Below are 16,785 nucleotides of genomic sequence, written 5' to 3'. Positions count from 1 at the left end.
TCACACAGAACTTGGAGACTTTTAGTTTTGTTTAAGAAAATACTTTAAGATCAATAGGTCTGAAGTTATGTTGATGTCATCTTTATATGTCAGGAAGAAATAAAATCAGTAGAGTGTTATACCAGTACTTGAAAAAGATATCTTAATATTGATTTTCAAAGAATAGTGCTTGGAATTCCTTTTGCAGTTTACATAAGAAGTAAAAAACCATGATATTAGAAACATGATTGCACATGATCTAAAATTTGGAAAGCTTCTGAAGATTTGATACTTTGAGTCATTCTTGTTTCTTCACATCGAATTTGATACTCAAAATCTTATTCAAAGCCACCAAAGCACGCTCAGGAAGAATTCTGGAAAATAATAATAATACAGGGACATTAAATAAAAACCTCAAAATCTGCTTCAATACAAGACCTTGATGTTACTGCTTGCTTTTTTGTATGCTACAACAACATGTATTTTAAATCTAATTGTCAGTGCAGAAATTCAGTCCTTAAGCATCCTGCAATACATACATTTCCACCAAAGAGAACATCGAAGCCAGCGACGGCATAACGATCATCTTTTGATTGCAGAGTATCCCATCCATGAGCCTCTTTGCAACTGCCTCAGGCTTCAGAACAGGTATTATTCTGCAATTATAATTGTTGATGTTATTAATGGTGAGCTATTAAGTCATTATATTTTCAAAGAAGGAACTGCTGGGTCTTGTGGACTACAATTATCAGCAATACTGACTCTATCTGCTCAAATATGGTGGTGACAAACCCATGGTCCCAAACACCAGTTCCTCTTTTGCAGCTGCCACAATGACTTATTTTTATCTATAGGAATACTTTTGGCCTTGAAAGCATTTATGAAAGAGGAAATAAAAAAGAGAGGAAGGGAGAGAGAATGGCAATCCAGCATCTGGTTCATATATCTGCATACATTGTCCAGAAAAATAAAGTTTCAAAATGGAGGGAAGAAGCTTCCGGCCATGGTGGGAGAAAAGTTTTCATCAACTTTCCTCTGGTCACTGAGGTTTTGATCCAGCTACTCTTTCCCATGGCAGCCATTTTGTGAGAGACTCCAAAATACGCTCTCCGGATTCTGTAGTTTCAAATGGTTAGCAATGTGCACCTAAACCAGGGTTTCTCAACCTTGGCAACTTGAAGACATCTGGACTTCAACTCCCAGAATTCCCCAGCCATCATGTTGAAGTTGAAGTCCACGTGTCTTAATGTCTCTCAGCAATTCCCAGAAGGCTCCATACCCACTTGCATCACTCCGTTGATCCTGATAAAACCTCCAGGTGGCCTTAACGACTCTCTAAAATGGATGCAAATGACCAGCTGTCTGCAAGGAGTATAAATCCTTCCATTCCCCACCACCCAGTCAGAGCTGAAGAAGCTTCTTTGGATGAGAAGTGAAACATCTTCAAAAGAAAAACCAGAAAGTCCAATTACTTCTTGAAAAAGCAGCTTTGGGACAACCATGACCTGGATGATTGAGAATTGAAACAATGGAGAAAACTGGGAAACAGTTCTATGCTAACCAGACGTATCTTGTCTCTTACCTTGACTCTATGTTTTTTACAAGCGGAGTGCTTACAAAATATGGACACAAGCAGGTAGTCTTGATCCCATCTTTTCCCAAAGCAAGCAACTCTTTGGAAAAGCCTTTGTGAAGCCCTAAAGCAGCAAACTTGCTTGAGCTAAACAGGAGAGGAGAATTAAGGGAGAAAAGAATCTTAATTCTTTGATTAATGCAGTTAAAACCAATTCAAAACTGTAACAACAAAAGGACAGGCAAGAATGCAATTAAACCTATACAGGCCCTTCATGGGCTTCCCAGGCCCAAAATTCTGAGGGTTTTCCAGAAGGCTGACAGAACTGGGGCCAACCACACATCACGGGAAATGATAATCCAAAGAATGGGTCCCCCACCAAATAAAACTCTGTGACTTACGGGAAGGCCACTTGCTGCCGTTCCTGCTGGACCTGAAGGGAAGTGTGGATGTAATTGGGGTGAGAAGGTACTTGGCCCCATACAAAGTAGAGGTTTAGTGACTCTGGAAGTCTGGCTTGATGTGTGAATTAACTTATAAACAAGCTTACAAAGGGAAGCAACATTATATTGACCAGGGTTTTATGTAACTCTGATCTGATGGCTTTCCTCTCTCAGGAACTTCAGCCATAAAAGAAAATATATGTAGCTCTGGGTTGAACCGTGGAGTTCTCAATGCTCCCTGAACTTGGTTGTTTTCTTGAAGTTGTTTCATTACCCAGCTAGGTAATAACTTCAGTGCTAGAAGGGTGTGGGGTTTAACCTCTGTTTATAATCTATAAGTAGTCCTCAACGTATGACCACAATTGAGCCCAACATTTATGTTGCTAAGTGAGACATTTGTCAAGTGAGTTTTGCCCTCTTACAACTTTTCCTGCCACATTTGTTAAATAAATCACCACAGTTGTTAAATTAGTGACACGGTTGTTAAGTGAATCTGGTTTCCCCATTGACTTGGCTTGTCAGAAGATAGCGAAAGGGGATCAAGTGACCCAGGGTACTGTGATTATCATAAGTATGAGTCAGTTGTCAAGCATCCGAATGTAAATCATGTGACCATGGGGACATTTCTGTCTTGTCTTGCAATAGTGAGCACGTCTCTTTTTTTTTTAAATCCCCCATATCAATACTCCCATTACAGAATCCTGCTTTATTAGTCTGCCATTATGCCAGCATTTCCTGCACCCCAGAGGGAGGTCAGTATATTTTGCCTCTCAATTCTATTCTCTGAACTAGCATGAAGCAGAAATGGTGCAATAGAGCCAGTGGTGGGATTCTACCGGTTCAACCCGGTTCAAACGAACCGGTAGTAAAAAAAATGCTACTGTTCAGTTGAACTGGTATTTCTTTCTTTTTTCACCCTCCTGATGATCAGCTATTTCGATGATCAGCTGTGCTGGGATCCCCCTTGCTGTCTTACTGCTTCACCCAGGAGGCTTCCCTGAGGCCCAGGAGCCAAGAAAAAGGGAGCGCGGGGGGTGCTGCACAAAAAAAGCCACGCCCACCCCGTCACATGGCCAACCCCACATAGACACTCCAACATAGCCATGCCCACAGAACCAGTAGTAAAAATACTTGCTGAATATTTTCATATATTTTCTGAAAAGAGCCATATTAATATTGACACAATTCCTTAAAAACTTCTCTGTCTTTCTCTTTTTTCTTCCAAAACAAACTATTTATTTCAACAGAAAAAAACCCACAATACTTATACTTACCAATAAGTCACCAGAAAAGGAGTTGATACAAGTGCAGCAACTGATACAATGTTGACAACATGACCATGGTTATTTTTCATCATAGCTGGCAGGAAAGCTTTTATTGTCTGCAATGAAGATTTCGCGTGACCAAAAAGAGGGGGGGAAATACAACACCTCACATTACCAGATGGTTATATTTCTGTACTTTTTCATTCAAAACCACACATATTCCTAAACCGAATAATTCACATGCAATCTATTTACAATGAGATGATTTCTTCCCCTTCAATAATCACTGGAAGCAGCGTGAACGTAATAGTTTCAAATATACCATGGTGCATATTGGAAATATTGAACCTCAGTCCTATGCTAGTTCTTTGGGAATAATTGATCTGGAATGATCTGGCTTTGAGTTTTAGTTATATTACTGTGTTTCTCCAACCATCCGGCCTCCACCAGTAGGAAGGCCCAGCATGATTTCTGGGCATGAAGTGAAATTAAGCCCCACCTCCAAAATTTAACCTACTTAAACCATGTGTTTCCCCATCATTTCTCACACAGTGTGTTAGAACTACACAAGGTGAAGAGAAATTTGAGGGAAGGGCGGGGGGGTGGGGAGAAAACTTGCCTTTAGGAGCGCCCTGCAGGTAGCCTAGGCTAGACTACCCTGATCTACTATCGATAGAACATCAGCCGATAGAAGGTCCCCAAAGGCAGAGTCACCAGCCACTTCAATTGGCCAGTAGAAATGGCCTTGGGGCAATCACCCATGCACACACCCCTCACCACGAGGCCGCTTCTATCAGCCGATGAAAGCTTCCCAAAGGCAGAGTTCAACAGCTGCTTCGGGCAAGGCATGGCTGCCCGCGTCCCCTCGCCATGAGGCAGTGTCTTTCAGACAATGGAAGCTCCCTAAGGGCAGTCACCAGCCACTTCGATTGGCTGGTAGAAGCGGCCTTGAGGCGAGCGCCCACGCACACTCCCCTCACCATAAGGCCACTTCTTTTGGCTGATGAAGCCTCCCTGAAGGCAGAGTCACCAGACGCTTCGGGGCGAGGCATGGCTATGCACCAGGTTCCCAATTGCAAAGTCAATGCAACTGCAAACTCAATGCAATGTACATATGCTGCTGTTAGAATAAATATCAGACAACCCCAAGATTCCTGCTGCATTTCTGCTTCCTGAGCCAGCCGTTCTTCTTCGTCCCCTCAGATAGCCCTATTTCCCCCCGATTTCCCACTGCAACCATTTTCACCGCAGGAGGGTCGCTAAAGAAACTTTTGTCTTCTGTCTTTTAAACTTCTCTCTCCAGCCTTGGAGATCCTCTCCTGGGGACTCTATCCCCCTGCTTAGTTTCCATCCTAGACAAGCCCCCTCCCAGATGCTCTCTGGGAATCCAAGGACTGGTTCTGCCCCCCTGTCAGCCTTCAAGATTCTCTCCTATTGCTTTGCATCTTTCGGCTGTCATAAGTAACGGGGGGAGGAGGGGGGAAAATTATGGGAAGTGAGCTGGAGGTGTTACAAACAGAACTGTATAAACTGGGGGAGGGGGGATACATTCTTGCTTAGCTTTCTCTTTTATGCTATGCACAGCTGCAAACCTTTATCAAAGTATGCCAAGGTCAACGGGCAGAAGCCTCATCACCACCTGGAGATGTTCACATGATGATATTCATAACTTTTAATTGGAAGAACCATTTGAACTACTGGGGGTGGGAACATTGCCATTGCTTTGTATATGTGATTTATGTGCCTATTTTCTCAGATTCAGAATTCTTTTGTTGCTACCACTTGATTTCCAGTAAAAGACATCTTTTCTCTAATTAAAAGAATTTAAGTATTTCTTTCTTGGATTTTGAACGGAGCACCAGCTGACACCACCCCCATCTCTGACTTGAGCAGAGCAGGCACTGGAGGGGCAGGGAGGGGGGAAGAGTGGAGGGGCTCCTGGGTTTTTTGGCTGAGCTGGGTGAAGATCATCCTGGTGGGCCCAAAGGGTGATCTTTCAGATTGCTTTAATGATTAACAGGACACTTCCCTGAACCCCCAACTCCCTCCAGTGGGGACGATGGCGTCTTACTGGGCCCGGGAGAGATTATGGCTGTGTTGCAGGGAAGAAACAACACCCCCCAAAAGCCCCTTGGAGAAACATAAATGAATGAATAAACTCAAAGGGTCTTGGGACAACCCCCACCCCCAGGTAAATTGTACCAACAAAAGTGAGGTGGCGGAGGAGCAGGGACCTTCAGGTTCAGGAACTCTAGGTTAAGCACAAGCTGCTACTTCTTTCCTCCCTGCCCTCATTTCACGTTGCCTTTGATCACAAAGCAGATCTTAATGATCTTAATGTCAGGAGTGCCCCGTGGGCAGCCACACCTTGCCCTGAAGCAGCTGGCAACTCTGCCTTCAGGGAGCTTTCATCGGCTGATAGAAACAGCCTCACGGCGAGGGGAATGTGCATGGGCACTCACCCTGAGGCCGATTCTAGCGGCTGATTGAAGTGGCTGGTGACTGCCCTTGGGGAGCTTCCATCGCCTGAAAGACACTGCCTCATGGCAAGGGGACGCAGGCAGCCATGCCTTGCCCCAAAGCGGCTGGTGACTCTGCCTTTGGGGAGCTTTCGTCGGCCGATAGAAATGACCTCATGGAGAGGTAAGTGCACATGGGGTGCTCTAGGTGGGGGAGGAAATTAAGTCATCCCCCAAAAGACGGCCTAGCTGTTTTTTCAGGGGTCAAAAAAAAAAAAAGGCCCGGCCTTATTTTGTGAGAAACATGGCAGGTCTTCTGCCATCCAAGTTCAGACTCGGCTTTTCCACAATGAGCCTACCATAATTATCTCAAGTTTAGAACAGTACCAGAGGTAGTATTCAGCCACTTCAGACCAGTTCTGGCATATTGGTTTGGAGAAGCACCAAATACCACCTATATTTCCTTTATAGCTCAGCTGATTCTTGTGCCAGAACAGATTGCCATGCCTCAGCTGAGCTAAAAAACAGCTCAGGCAGCTCACCATGATTGAAAGGTTGGTATTTGAGCCCTGCGCGCATATGCAAAGCATGTGTTGGGCACATGTGTATAGAACCAGTAGAAGAAAATTTGGAAACCCACAACTGAATAGTACACTGAGAACTTTGAGACAGCCCTCAAAATGAGATTGGATACAGGAGGGCGGAGCTGGCGTCGCGACGATACGGCATGCGATCTTGGAGGTCTGAGATCGCTGCTGATATCTTTGCTCCTGGACGGTCCAATTGGATCTAAACCATCCTGGAGAGATGATGAATGTAAAGAGCACATCCTGTTGATCCCAAGGATACCACAAAGTCCCTGGTAGATCCAGGAGAAGCTCTTTTTGCCAGCGGCAAAGAGGCAGCCATTAAAGCTGCTGAAGTTGGGACAGCTCCGAAACGAAAGAGAACGGAAAGAGAGAGTGTGCCAGTTTGGTGAGAACTTTTTCTTTATTTTAAGATTTGAAAGGACACCCTAAGAAAAAGAAAGAATCTGTAAAAGTTTTGACAGAAGTGATTAAGCGGTGATTTTAAACAGGAATGTCAAAGTAATATTTTTATTTTTTCTTATTGCTAGATTTTCTATACATGATTTTATATTTTGAAACTGGACTGGTTTTTTCCTTCTTCCACCTATTCTTTCTCTCCTTTTTGACTTTATAGTATTTTAGGCTAGAGACTCCCTTTTAGTCATCTTTTTAAATATCTTTTTACCTTTTTAATTAATTTTCATTATATTTTTTTTGGAAAAGGAGGGGGAAAGTGAAAGCAAAAGAAACTTTGTAACGCTGCCAACTAGAGGCTTGGAAATATTTTTTTTTCTTGACCAGACAAAGCTGAGAAAGAACTGAGACTTCTTTTCAAGGACATTGCCTGTTTGATAAGATAGAGGGAAGAGCATGGAAGAGTATTATTGCAGGTGCTCTTCTGGGTTTCTATCAACAGCTGGAGTCTGGTGTTGAAGCTTATAGGGGAAAAAATGGTGATAAGACTCTGGAGAAGAGAGTTATAAATTTTAACAAAAGCCTTGGACAATCAAACAAGGTGCAGTGTGCTCTTTTTATTTTTTTTAAACTGCGCTATTCCCTACTTTACTTTTCGTAATAGCTATTAGGACTTTTGGCCTTTTGGAACTTGATTTTTGTCTTTCTTTTTGTCTTTTGAAGTCAAAATTTTTATGTTTGCATTTTATTTTAAAGGAAAAACTTTAGTATTAATGATTTCTTTTTTCCTTTTTTTATAGGGAGTAGTCTTTTTTTCTTTTTTCTCTCTCTCTCTCCCTTGTATTTTTTTTTCTATTTACCTTACATATTGGTTGTTGGGTTTTTTGTGGCTTTCTTTTTTTTTTATGCATCCTTTTATACCTGAGACCTCTTAATTGGATTAAGGTGTTGAAGAACCTGAAGAACTTTTTTTCCTCCTTATTAGTTTTTTACCTTTTACTTTTCTGCCTTTTTCAGGATTTAACAAGTTTTTCTTTTTTGTGTGTGTTTATGCTTTTTTCTTCCATTTTTGAGTTTTTACTGCTATCTAGCCAATCAGTGGGATTAAGGTATACAAGAACCTGAAGAATTTTTTAAATTATTATTATTATTATCGCTACTATTTGGTTTCTTTTTTCCTACCATTTTTATTTGGAATTGCAATTGGTTATTTCACAAGTGGATTAAGGTCTAGAACAGGAGTATCCTTTCACCTTCCCTGGGCCACATTAGAAGATGAAAATTTGGTTTGGGCCGCACATAAAATAAAATAACAGTAACGATACCTGATCATCCAAAAAAAACATAGAAAACATAGTTAACATATTAAATTTATTTGGAAATGAAGTTAGTGAGATGTTTTTATTATTTATTATTATTTATTAAAAATTATTTATTTTTTATCATGGTTTTTTTATCACTTTTTTTATCACGGGTTTTTTATCATGGTTTATTTTACGGCCAAATTTTGCGGGGGAGAGGGGAGAAAGCTCGCCCGCCTCACGCCTACCTCTTCTCCTGCAAATGGCCCGGCTGGATGAGGCAGGACTGGAGGGCAGAAGCAGCAGCGGCGGCGAGGGCAGAAGCAGCGGCGGCGGCGGGGGCAGAAGCAGCAGCGGCAGCGGCGGGGGCAGAAGCAGCAGTGGCGGCGGGGGCAGATATTGCAATTAATAGATGACCAAGGCCAAGTTTGCTATGGTAGTAAAGAGAAGAAGGAAATCATATGAGTCTATTATGGGAAACTATACACACAGGAGAATATTGATGAGGAAAGAGTTAAACAGTATTTGCAGAATGCTAATTTACCCCAGATACCTAAAGAGATTGAAACAATGTTAGAAAGCAACATAACGATGATGGAGTTAACTGAAGCACTAAAGAAGCAAAATAATGGAAAGGCACCAGGCCCAGATGGACTTCCGGCAGAATTTTGCAAAACACTACAAGAATCGTTGAATCTTCCATTGCTAGAAGTTATGAATGAAGTTATGTTAAAGAAGAAGATACCTAAATCATGGTCAGAAGCCTATATTACACTTATTCCAAAAGAGGAGGCCAACCCATTACAAATTAAGAACTATTTCTCTACTAAATGCAGATTATAAAATCTTTGCTTCAATATTGGCAGAAAGACTTAAAAATATTTAAACAATTTTATCCATCCTGATCAAAATGGATTTCTGCCAAAGAGACAAATTAAAGATTATATGAGAGTAATCTTGGACACTTTGGAATACTACGAGGCACACCCTGAAAAACAAATGGCTTTGATATTTTTAGATGCACAGAAGGCATTTGATAATATGAATTGGCGATTCATGTTATTACAACTGGAACAGATGGGCTTTGCTAAAAAATTTATTCAAGCAATAGAAGTTATATATCATAAGCAAATGGCAAAGGTAATGATAGAGGGAGAACTGATATAAGAAAAGGAACAAGACAAGGGTGCCCACTATCACCTCTGTTGTTTGTGTTAATCTTGGAAGTGCTAAACAGAAATATTAGAGAAGAAAAGGATATAAAAGGGATGAAAATTAAACAGGAAGAATTTAAGTTGCAAACATTCGCAGATGATCTGGTTTTCATTTTAGAAGACCCACTAGAAACAGCATTAAAATTGATAGAAAAGATAGAGGCATATGAAAAAGTGGCTGGTTTGAAAATAAGCAAAGATAAGACAAAGATCTTGACAAAGAATATGCTATCAAAACAAAAGGAAGAACTGGCAGATCTATTGAAAATTCAGGTAACAAATAAGATTAAATACTAGGGGATACATTTGACAGCAAGATGTAGTACACTAAAAGAGAATAATTACATCAAACTTAAGCAGCAGATAGTGTTAGATTTGGCAAAATGGGAAAATTTACAACTGTCATTAATAGGGAGAATATCAACAATCAAGATGAATATATTACCCAGAATTTTATATTTGTTCCGAACAATTCCAATTAGGCTTGGAAAAGATTACTTTGAAGATTTAAATAAAATTGTGTTGAAATATATATGGCAAGGAAAGAAAGCGAGAATAAAGCTAAAGCTTTTGCAAGATGCTAGAATAAGAGGAGGATTTGGTTTGTCTAATTGGGAGTTGTATTACCAAGCTACAAATTTGATATGGGTTAAGGAATGGATAACATTAAGAAACACTAGATTGTTGACATTAGAAGGACATGATCTGTTGTTGGGGTGGCATGCTTTTCTATGGTATAAAGGAACTAAAACACAGGGGTATTTTAGAAGACATTATATATGGGAGTCTCTGTGGTTAAATTGGGAGAAGACTAAAAGGCAATGTTATTTGAAAATTCCAGTCTGGCTATCGACTATTGAAGCATTTTCTTATCCTATAATATATAAAAAGGAACAAACAGTTAGATATGGTGAAATATTGAATGAAAAGGGTGAACTTAAATCTATACAAAAATTAGAGGATCAAGGTATAAAGATGAATTGGTGCTCATATGCGCAAATACATTCAAGATATGATAAAGACTCTAAAACAGAAGATTTTTATGATAAACTGACTGATCTAGAAAAGATTTTGACAGGTACTGATGAAAAGGTGATTAAAAAATTGTATGGATATTTATTAGAAATTAAACTAGAAGAAGAACAAGTTAAAGAAACTATGATTGCTTGGGGAAAGAATTTTGGATATGGGATTGATCTAGAGAAATGGCAAAAATTGTGATTTCAAAATTATAAAATGACAATGTCAACAGAATATAAAGAAAATTTGTATAAGATGTTTTATAGGTGGCATTTTCCCCTGACAAGAATAGCAAGAATGTTCAAGAACAAATCGGAAAAACATTGGAAATATCATCAGACACCTGGCTCATATTACCATATGTGGTGAACTTGTACGGATGCTAAAAAATATTGGACTAAAATCCACAAGTGGTTGGAAAAAATGACAAAAAAGCATATAGATTTGAAACCAGAGATATTTTTATTGGGAATTTTACCTGAAATATATAGTAAAGAATTGAAATACCTGATTGTAAATGTATTAACAGTGGCTAGGATTGTATATGCTAAAAATTGGAAAAAATAGAAAATACCATCACAGGAGGAAATTATTAAGAAAATATTGGAATGTGCTGAAATGAGTAGATTGACATTTGAAATTAGAGAACAAGAGGATAAACAATTTTATAAAATCTGGGATCTATTCTATCAATGGTTTGAAAATAAAACATGGTAATGAAATATGTAGATTCTTAGAAAATAATAAATATATAAAGATGTATTCTTTTCTTATTATATCTACAAAATGATTATAAGATAGATTTGAGATGATAATATGAACTGTCACAAAACAATTTAAGTAAAATATGATTATTCGTAAAACATGAATGAATAAAACTATAGTCAAATGATTGATTAACAATGATATTAATGTATTTAATACTTGATTGAAAATATGAGAATATATACAAGGTAATTGTAATTGAAGACTATGAAATGGAAGCACAAAACAATTTGTAAACCAACCGGCACTCTGTATGTATATATATATATATGGAAGATGGCTTGATGTTTTTATGTTTTGTTTGTCTATGTTCATCTTAAAAACCAATAAATTTTTTTTTAAAACAACACGAGATTGGATACAACCCTTTGACTAAAGTGCTGCAATACAGATGATGAACGGGCTTTCAAGCGATATCATAGGAGGGTCCCCCAATCTTTTGGGCACCAGGGACCGGCTCCTTGGAGAGAGATTTTTCCATAGACTGGAGGGGGTGTGGTTTTGCATTCTTCTTGCATCCCATGGATGTGTCTTCGCTTGTTTGCGTAGCCCAGTTTTCTGGTGTGCCATAGCTCTCCGGACCACGGTTTGGGAACCTTTCTATTATAGTACTGCTGTAGTGAACTGGCAGGTGAGCCTCATTTTAACCTTCCCCAACATATTTTAGTTAGGACCACACTTTAAGGTACTGTAAGCTCAATTAAGCTTCAGCCCTGTGTTCCTAATATTAACTAAATACTTAAAATTTAAGTTCTCAGCGATACTTACCCAGAAATGAGCTAGAATGTTGACATCATATATTTTTTGTATTTGCTTGTCCTGGGTAGAAAGTAGATCCCCTGTTGCTGCCACACCAGCATTATTCACTAAAATAGTAACATCTCCAACATCTTTTTTTACCTTTAAAGTTAAGAAACAGAAATTATTAAGCTTTGCTCGGGTTAAATTTGATTTTCTTCTCTTTTGTTGTTGTGCTGCCATATAGATCTTGCACAGACTGAAAGGCACGGTAAAGACTGAATATTTTAAAAGACAAAAAAATGCAACCTTTACAAGATAAGGCTTGGCATTCTACAGATGTGTTGTAATTCAGTATGTTGGCACTAGAATTTGGGGAGCTGAAGCCTTGACACATCTGGATAGCCATGTGAGGCTGATTTAGAGGGCAAGTGACATAATCAGCCCATACATACAATGATCATATGAAGAAATTATTTGTGATGACCTAGGGTGTGGCACAAAGGCAATAGTCAGTTAATCAATAGGAGTCCCTTTATTAGCTCCAATTTTGCCCCCAAAGTCCTGGTTACCTTCTGGCTGGAGAAAAACTCTCCCAGGAACAGCCTTTGGCTGCAGAGAATCAAGTCCAAAATGTGGTCAACAAAAACTAGCTATAAGTCCAATCAAGGCAAAATTAGGTAATTAGTTTGGCAGGGCAGGAGCAAGAATTCCAGACATGAAGGAACGGCAGTAATTCAATATGGTTGGAAACATGCCAGGAACACAGATTAGTAAAGTTAACACAAGATAAACTCACGTTTGCTCCCAGCAGCTGCCACACTCAGCATGCATTTCTTTTAAACTCTCATTCCCAGGTGTGGCTAATGGAGGGAATCGGGGCCCTTTCCTGTCCCACAAGAGAATGCTGCTCTCTTCTCCGTTCCTCCCTGCATGTCCTAGGACAGTAGTGGTGAATCTTTTTGGGCTCCTGTGCCAAAAATTGCACGCGCACCACTTGTGGCATGCGTGCCATAGGTTCGCCATCACAGCCCTGGGGTGAAGAGGGGGTGGGCTTTCATCTGAACTCCCTCTGCCTTGTTCTACCTCTTCCCTGCTCTGCCCAGCCAGACTTTGCCCTTCCCCAGTTTCTTCCACAGCCAATGGAGCCACACTCCCAGCTGTTCGTCTTCCTCCTGGATTCAGACTCCGACAGGGGCATGACACTATTATTGTAAAAACAAAGCACTTTTTGTGTTAAAAGTTTATGGACTTCTTGTCAGAGTTGATCTAAGGCAGGGGTGGGCAAACTACAGCCCGGGGGCCACATCCGGCCCGTTGGTCTTTTTAATCCAGCCTGCCGAAGATTGGTACAGAATTAAGGTTTGATGTGAATGATTGAATGATTGCATTCATTTGATTTTGACTTGTAATGACAGGCATTTTGACACCAGGTGGCGGCCCATCTGTCAAATTTTAAAAGTCAATGAGGCCCCCCGAGCCAAAAAGTTTGCCCACCCCTGATCTAAGGTATTCTTCAAATGAACAAGCAAGCATTCACTGGATCCCACTGACAAAAATATGACGTGAAAAGCAAACAGGAACATTTCTAGGTGAGATGGGTTTAAATAGATACATATATACAGGTGGTCCTCAACTTATGACCACAATGGACCCCCAAATTTCTGTTGTTAAGCAAAATGTTGAATTTTGCCCCATTTTATGACCTTTCTCGCCATAGTTGTTAAGTGAATCACTGCAGTTGATGAGTTAGTGGCACAGTTGTTAAGTAAATCAGGCTTCCCCATTGATTTTACTTCTTAAAAGGCGATCCGCATGACCTTGGGAGACAGCAACTATCATAGGTATGAACCTGTTGCCATGTTGCACCCGAATGCTCTGCCAGTGAAAACAGGGTCCCTAGCTCCATTTTCAGCTGTGTCGGCCTCTTACAACCCTCTGTCAATGAAAACGGAGTGCAGGAGGGCCCTCCTGAACTCTGTTTTTGCTGGCAGAGGCACCGCAGGCCAGTCCTTCACTGTTTCCAGGACAGCCCCACAGACCAGATCTAAGTACCCCATAGGCCGGATTCAGACCTTGACACTCCTGCTAAAGCTATGCATGCAACCATGCTCAACGACGGCAATCTCTGCAATCCTGGTTACCTTCGTGAACTGCATCCTGCAGCTGTTCAGTTAAGAGCACTTACTTCCTGCCAGCTTCCCACAGTCAGTTGGGAAGACAGCAGGCAGTCGCAAGTCCTAGGCCTGCAAACAATTAAGAGGCTGCTTCCAGGGTGGTGGAGGGAATGAAGAGGTGCACATGGGTACGGGGCAAGAGTTGCGGAGGTTGAGCAAGAGGCACAGCATGTATTGGGGCAGGAGTCTGAAGGGAGTGCGCATGGTCAGCATTGTGTAGACAAATGGATGTACAGATGCTACCAAGTGCTGCCTTGCAAACCTGCCTTTTTCTTTTCTAAGATAATTTATGGCAGTGGCCCCCAACCTTTTGGGCACCAAGGACCGATTCTGTGGAGAGAGGACATACATTTACTGTACAGAATTCTCACTTTCTCAGCCGCACTGTAGATTTCCTCTTTCAAACTGCAGTCCACCACATAAGGATATGCTTCGACTCCCAACTTTCTGCAGTCTTCAGCTGTTTCCTCGATGCCAGACTACAAACAGTAGAAAGGATAAATATCATTCGCTTCTTTGCGTTCTGCCAACAAAATATTACTGAATCAAAGGAGGAGGAAAAGGTTACTACAGTGTCAGCAAGATCATAGTTCCAGAAGTTCCAGAAGAAATACAAAACATTTGCTAGACCAATACTCGAATAGAGCTCATCAGTCTGGAACCCACATTACGTATCTGATATTAACACAGTTGAGAAAGTCCAGAAATATTTCACAAGAAGAGTTCTCCACTCCTCTACTCAATGCAGAATACCTTATGCCACCAGACTCGAGACTCAAAATCCTAGACCTAGAAAACCTAGAACTATGCTGTCTTCGGTCCGATCTAAGTATGGTATATAAAATCATACATTGCAATGTCCTACCTGTCAATGAATACTTCAGCTTCAACCATAACAACGCAAGAGAACACAATAGATACAAACTCAAGGTTAATCGCACCAAACTTGATTGCAGGAAATACAACTTCAGCAACAGTGGTCAATGTCTGGAATACTCTACCTGACTCTTCTGGTTTCTTCCCCAAACCCCAAAAACTTTAACCTTAGCCTGTCTACTATTGACCTCACCCCCTTCCTAAGAGGTCTGTTAGCTATATCGGAAGAACTAAAAAGAATCATTATGTGAAGGTGCCATTATGATTATCGACAATGGAAGCACTAATATATCCCAATGCTATAGATTGCACCGAAATGATAAAATATAGGGACCTACTAAATGAAAAAGGGGAATTAAAACATGGAACCAATTAGAATTTCAGGGAATTGAAATAGGATGGTGGCCTTATCTACAGGTTCAAACACACTATAGAAAAAAACAAAGAACAATTTGGCTTTCATATAACGCAGCAAGAGTTAGACAAAATATTACAAGGGATGGAAAAATAATGATTAATAAAATTTTCCTATTTTCCAAACCTAACCAAAAGCATACTTTATTTCCATTGGAACTTGTCCCAGATATATCTTTAGATCTTATTTTCAGGAATGTCTTTACTTATTTTTCTTTCTCTCCCTCCCCTTATTTTTCTATCTTGTTAATTCACTCATTTTAAAGTAGAATAATTGCCGTACCTTGTCTATGTCCCAGAGAACCAATCGGCTTCTTTGTTTGGCAAATTCAAAGGCTGTGTGTCTTCCAATGCCATTTGCAGCTCCAGTGATAAGGACAATTTCACCAGCCACAGATTTTCTCTTCACAGGAATAAAACATTTCACCAAAGCTTCAACATAGCAATAGGTTGCAAAGACTGCAAACCAGAGGAAATCTAATATGGGATGCATTCTTGCTTTCTTCTACAAATGTGATTTCACAGACTGTTGGGAGGACTTTTATTGCACTTGCTAACTAGAGTTCTTGCAAAACTCCATCCTCTGCAAGTGTTCTTACAAAATGAAGTAGGAGAGTAAATACACCTGCTCTTTGAAGTTTATAATCACTTTAATAATCAAATTACTGAAAATACAACTACATTCAGGGAACATATTTCCACATGTGGTGGACTTGTCCATGTGCACATGTGGCACATGACTTGTCCATGTGGCAAAAAATTAGAACTAGGACATTAGAAACAATGAAACAAGAACTAAAACTTGAACCTGAAATCTTTTTATTAGGCATGATAGAATCAAACTTGAAAAAGATAGATCAGTACTTGATTTTGCATATCATAACTGCAGCCAGAATAAGCTTTGCCCAAAACTGGAAATTAGCTACAACCCTCTCAGAAAATATAATAATCAATAAAATACATGAGTGCACTGAGATGGACAGACTAACCAAGCTCTTAAAAAATAATCAAGATAGCAATTATTACAAAGTATGGGAAATCTGGTACAATTGGTTAAAGAAAAGATAACATCTGATAATTTGATAATATATTGAAAACAAGGCAGACGTGCAATTAATTGTAAACTTAAATGCATAGAAACAAAGACATTAAAAGGGCGAAGAAGTTATTGTAACAAGGTAGAACACGTCAATGATAGAAAAATATGTGTAACTATTGCTCAAAGCTCCCTGTAAAATGTGTGTGTATATATGTATATGTGTATGTATGTGTATATATATATATATATATATATATATATATATATATATATATATATATATATATATATATATATATGCTTATTTGTTTGTTTTTAATCACATAAATGTTAAATAAAAATTATTTTTTTAAAATAAATTTTATAATAACTAGCATGTTGGCAGAAAGGTATCATCCTTTCAAACAATCCTTTTTTATTTTCAGCACCCCCGACTTCCATTTTTGGGCCTCCTGGGCCTCAGGGCAGCCTCCGGGGGGCGGGGGGGGGAATAGGCTCCCAATAAGCTTCCCTGGTGCCCAGGAAGGCAAAAAACAAAG

The 16,785-nt window shown here is 39.8% G+C and overlaps 1 protein-coding gene across 1 annotated transcript; it reads right to left on the bottom strand.

Moving 5' to 3' along the window:
* LOC113434865 (estradiol 17-beta-dehydrogenase 11-like) lies at positions 1-15,743 on the bottom strand. Its single transcript, XM_026698351.2, has 7 exons — positions 15,491-15,743; positions 14,289-14,396; positions 11,771-11,902; positions 3,270-3,376; positions 1,562-1,699; positions 519-635; positions 1-353 (listed from the first exon to the last, which is right to left on the bottom strand). Exons 1-7 carry the CDS (start codon positions 15,698-15,700, stop codon positions 278-280), a joined length of 888 nt encoding a protein of 295 aa, XP_026554136.1. The 5' UTR covers positions 15,701-15,743; the 3' UTR covers positions 1-277.
* Between the last annotated feature and the right edge of the window lie 1,042 nt (positions 15,744-16,785).

This window comes from Pseudonaja textilis, chromosome 6, assembly GCF_049901715.1.
Source record: "Pseudonaja textilis isolate UNSWEBS1 chromosome 6, rPseTex1.2, whole genome shotgun sequence".
NCBI lineage: Eukaryota > Metazoa > Chordata > Lepidosauria > Squamata > Elapidae > Pseudonaja > Pseudonaja textilis.
This window is presented reverse-complemented; position numbering and strand designations above follow the sequence as displayed.

What these genes read in the sequence shown, in the direction of transcription:
- LOC113434865 (XM_026698351.2), bottom strand. Translation starts at nt 15,700, where the DNA reads ATGCATCCCATATTAGATTTCCTCTGGTTTGCAGTCTTTGCAACCTAT. An exon ending in ACATTCTAGCTCATTTCTGG is followed by an intron (nt 3,377 to 11,770) that starts GTAAGTATCGCT and finishes TCTTCATTGCAG; the next exon opens with ACAATAAAAGCTTTCCTGCC. An exon ending in ATGTTCTCTTTGGTGGAAAT is followed by an intron (nt 354 to 518) that starts GTATGTATTGCA and finishes ATTATTTTCCAG; the next exon opens with AATTCTTCCTGAGCGTGCTT.